Genomic DNA, 5,000 nt, shown 5'->3' with positions numbered 1-5,000 from the left:
CACACACACACACACACACGCACACAAAAAAAGGCGAAAGGGTCAGACAGTGTGCTGTGACCTTATTAACCTGTGTTGGCAGTAATGATTGGTGTGGAAGCTAAAGTGCTGAAGCACTAGGCTACGCTCAGCTCAGCTGGCACTTCTGCTCTCAAAGCCTATTGAACCGTGAGTGTGTGAGAGAGAGAAATCGCTCTCCATACATATCCATAAGGATGTGAACATGTTAATGAGGGTATGATTTACATATTAGTGTGCATGTATAATTAATCTGCATATGTGCATATATGTGTGTGTATGTGTGTGTGTGTGTGTGTGTGTGTGTGTGTGTGTGTTACAATCCAAGAGCAGATTTCTGTGTCTTGTTCTCACAGACTTTACTTACAGCTCAGGATGTGTGATGCTCCAATTAATGCCCTGTGTGTCGCAGCCAACTCAAACATACCTAACCTCTCTCGCGACGGGGAGAAAAAGACTAGCAAACATTCATCACTCTCTTTCTCTCTCTCACACACACACACACACACACACTTTTCATAGAAGTACAAACACAAACACCTCACACGTACAAACACAAACATACACACGTATTCTCACACAACTTTTTGTGTCAATCTCCCCCCCTGGGGACTGATTCACTCTAAACTTAGGACAGCTTTATTGGCAAATCCTCTGACCTTTGACCCTGCCCGCTAACACGTCCGTGACCTCCGCATCGCTCCATCCGCCTCTGGATTATCCCGCGCCTGCTGGCACACACAGCCCTGACTCCCAATCCACATTCCACAGCTACAGCCACTGATCCAGGGACAGTCACAAGAGTCCCGTGACTGGAATCCAGATTTCACAGCAACGGCCAGTGATCCCGGAATACTCACGAGAGAGAGAGAAATGCTCCAACTCCCAATCCAGATTCCACAACTATCGCCACTGATCCAGGGAGTCTTCAGAGCCCCTGGATTTTCAGCAGGAACAGTCTCAAGTGTGACATGACCCTGAATCCCAAACCACATTTCACAACTGGTCGAGGATTAGTCACTTCCTCTATCCACTCATCCATTGCTCCACTGCTTGTGCCAACACTGTGAATCCACATTTCATAGCCACAGCCACTGATCCAGGAACAGTCTCAAGAGCCTTAAGCCTTGAATCCCAATTCACAGTTCTCGCCACTGATCCTGGGAAGGTTCAACCCCTCATTCCACAGCTAATATCTCCAATGATCCAGGAACAGTCTTAAAAAGTCTCAAGCCGTGAATCACAATTCATATTTCAGCGTATCACCACGGATCCAACAAGAGTCTCAAGCCTTTGAGTCCCAATCCACACTGACCCAAGAACAGTTGCAAGAGTGTGAAGCATGTGAACCAATCCCAATGCACAATTATAGCTACAGTCTCAAGGCTGGAATCACAATCCTGATTTCAGCACGACTGCCACTGTCCTAGGAAGCCTTAAAGCCTCTCGAGCCTTGAATACCAATCCACATTTCACAGCTATGGCCGTTGATCCAAGTGTGACAAGTGCTGTATCCCCATCAACAATCCACACCTGACCCAGAGACATCCAGAGACATCTCACCCTCCACCTACTCCTCCATCCCTCTCTTTCCCCACTGCTAGCAACAACACGGTATGTCAATCCACATTTCACAGCTACGGCCGCTGATCTAGGAACAGCCTCAAGAGTGATATCATCCATCCCCTCCCTCACCCTCTCTCCCTCTCTCTCCCTCTCTCTCCCTGTCCCCTACTGCTAGCACTGCCACAGTATGTTAAAGTGAGTTCCGCTTCCAGGGCCGGTTGAGATTACAGATGTCCTGGGGAGAAGTGAAATGGCAGATAGGAGCAGAGGAAGGTGGCACTGCACACACACACACACACACACTCTCACACACACACACACACACACACACTCTCACACACACTCTCACACACACACACACACACTCACACTCTCACACACACACTCACACACACACACACTCACACTCTCACACACACTCTCACTCTCACACACACTCTCACTCTCACACACACTCTCACACACACACACACACACACACACACACACACACACACACACACACACTCACCTGCTGGGAATGGAAAGGGCGGGGCGGAGCGGGCGTCGTAGCCTCCTCCTCCGGGGCGGCTGCTGGGGGCAGAGGAGTGAGAGGGTTGGTTAGAGGCATGTTGTGTTTAGCAGACACTGTTCAAACACTAAATACACACACACACACACACGCACACACAGAGGCACAGGCACACACACAGACACACACAGACACAGGCACACACACGAAGACACACACACACACACACCAACACAAACAAACAAGTGAAACATGGATTCAAATTCATCTCCTCCAAATCTGCCAATTTGTAGTGTCATGCTCCAAGTAGGTACGGTCGCAGTGACACATCATATGGCATTATGCCTGCCCTTGTATATGTGTGTGTGTGTGTGTGTGTGTGTGTGTGTAAATGAATAACAGAAAATATACTCCGACTGACAAACAAGGCTTTTCATTATCAAGCCAGCTCCTGCACAGGTTACATAACGGCACTCCAAAAATACAGAGACAAAAGGAACAAGGCCTGCCTATTATCCTCCATGGAGACCAGCCCGGGCTACCTGCGGAGCCAACACACACTGAGCCGATTAAGAATCCCCAGCGATAAAGAGGCAGGATAAACTTGACAGAATGAAAGGAAAAGGAAAAAGGCAACAAAAAAAAAAACACACTGAAAAAGAAAGCGGAAGAAGAAAAAGAAGGGGAAAAAAATCGAATTAAGTTTTGAGATGGAAGTGGGTCTGGTTGCTACGTGATCAAAGAGCTTTTCTCCGAACTTTAAGACTGCGTGGCGATTCCCGCTCGTTTGATGTGACTGGCCCGTTGTCAAGGCGCAGCGTGTGCCTGGTAACCTGGCAGCTGTGTGCGAGTGTGTATGCATATGTGCACGCGTATTCACTGTGTGTGTGTGTGTGTGTGTGTGTGTGTGTGTGTACAGAAGAGGTATCCATTACTGATATTGGCGAGAGGAGTCCAGCCATCCGTGGGCCTGGCGCCCCGCCCCACTTCCGATTGAAGGCTTCCCGTCGGGGTGAGGGGGTGATGGGAAGTGCGGTCCAAAAGGCCTCCTTTCCCACAGGTGCTGCTCCACACACACACACACACACACGTCTATAAATACCCCCTGGCAAAGACTGCCGAGTTTTACTATCTCTCTCTCCCTCCATCTCTCCCAGCCCTCTCATGCCCACCCTTCTCTCTCTTTCAAGACCAGCCAGCTCCTACATCTGTATATTGCTGACATCTATCCATCCTATTCACTCCCCCTTCCTCTCCCTTTCGTTCTCTACCCCTCCCTTTCTTTTTTCTTGTGTCTTGCTCCCTTCCTCGCTGGGCTGTACGGTAAATAAGTGCGGGGGGCGAGGAGTAAGGATCTGTTTCTGAATATGAATGCTGGATGAGTTGGCAGAGTCAGGCTCTGCCTTGCACCCCCCGAGGGCTGAACCCTTAATTAGCGCCCGCTTTGTGGAGATGGCTAATTAGCAGCGCTAATAACTCAACCCCTAACGACACCCCCCTCGACGCTCACCCAGCCAGCTGGCCCGTCTCTAATAACCATTAAAGCATAATCAGGACTTCATTAGAATGGGATGAATTTGTCAATAAAATGCATGTTAATAATGCACCAGACTGATTGATGGACCCGGTGATAACACAGTCTGATGCAGGTCCAGAGCAAGGTTATAACAGTTTTCCATTGATATAAAAGTTTTCCCATACAGGTCTTTTATTTCAGTTTACAAAAATGCCTCAAAGCTGTTATTCTTTGTCCTAGGTTTAGTTTCAGTTTACGATAATAACCTTGCTCCAGAGGCTTCTTTTCCTAATTAAGGTCGGAGGTCAGAGGTCATGGCCATGGGGCAAAGTGAAAACGCTTCCTACAGTGAGATCAATACAGCCTCCAAGCCACAAGGGGCTAATGGGCAACTCAATGATGTTTGATACAGGTGTACCACAGGGCACTCCCTCAGGGCCGCTCATAAATTACTCAGTTTTCAAGCAAAGGCTTTGTGTGGGGGTTTGTGGGAGTGTGTGTGTGTGTGTGCAGATGTGTTGCTGTGTCTAAGTGTGTGTCAGTGTGTGTGTGTGTGTGTGTTTTCATAAGTAGGCAGCAAGGAAACAATTCATAAATTATACAGTCTACGGCTGGCAGGGCTCTGGGAAACGGAAACTCCTAAAAGGATGTTTGGACTTGGCAGTGGGTCTCGCCTGTGAAAGGAACCATTCTTTTACCGAAATGAGAGGAAGCGAGAGAGCTCAACAGAGCGGGAGAAGTGAGAAAGGTGAGATAACACAGATATGGAGGGGCAGATAGCACTAGAGCTGCAGACACACAAAAAAAAAACTCCACGGTAAAATGGTGAGGAAAGAACAAAATGATGAGAATAGGGATGATAAAAATCTAAAAAGAACTGCTCAAACATTTCACCAACTACCGCCAAGACCTTGAGCTAACTAAGCCCAAGGACAAAAAGGAATAAATAACAATAGCCATAAAAGGTAGGAGAAGCAACTGCAATACAAATCTTGTGCATTGATGGCTAATTGAAGCCCAAATAAGAGCATGCAGAGTGAGTATCAGAGGCCACCCTTGGCCAGCATCGAGGGGCCGAAGAGGTAAATCTACTAGCAGCTGCAGACTGACGTCCGGGGGACTTGGGGAGCCGGTGACTGGGCTGTTTTCTTAGGGAGGGATGGAGACGGAGGGAGGGAAGGATGGGGATGATGTTATTTTTGGGAGGAAGGGAGAGGGAGAAGTAGAAAGAGAGGGATGGATGGGGCCTGATAAACAAGAGGCAGCAGTCACAAACAGGGTAACTAGGCTTGATTCTTCTTGGCCATATTTGGCCACCACTACAGATGGGGGAGTTGGAGGGGTGGGGGAGGGGATCATGGCCGCTATTCTGAAATGTCATTTTGTTCT

The 5,000-nt window shown here is 48.4% G+C and overlaps 1 protein-coding gene across 1 annotated transcript in view; it reads right to left on the bottom strand.

Moving 5' to 3' along the window:
* LOC105895259 (pre-mRNA 3'-end-processing factor FIP1-like) overlaps positions 1–5,000 on the bottom strand; it is a gene marked incomplete at its 5' end in the record, with an annotated part of 29,995 nt that overhangs the window by 10,941 nt on the left and 14,054 nt on the right. The window contains 2 exons of the mRNA XM_042708995.1: positions 2,096–2,157; positions 3,031–3,254. Of these exons, the coding sequence (XP_042564929.1) occupies positions 2,096–2,157; positions 3,031–3,254 (286 nt within the window). The remainder of the gene's footprint in view (positions 1–2,095; positions 2,158–3,030; positions 3,255–5,000) is intronic.

This window comes from Clupea harengus, chromosome 10, assembly GCF_900700415.2.
Source record: "Clupea harengus chromosome 10, Ch_v2.0.2, whole genome shotgun sequence".
Taxonomy (NCBI): Eukaryota; Metazoa; Chordata; class Actinopteri; order Clupeiformes; family Clupeidae; genus Clupea; species Clupea harengus.
The sequence above is the reverse complement of the archived record's forward strand: the minus strand, read 5'-3'. Positions and strand labels throughout refer to the sequence as shown.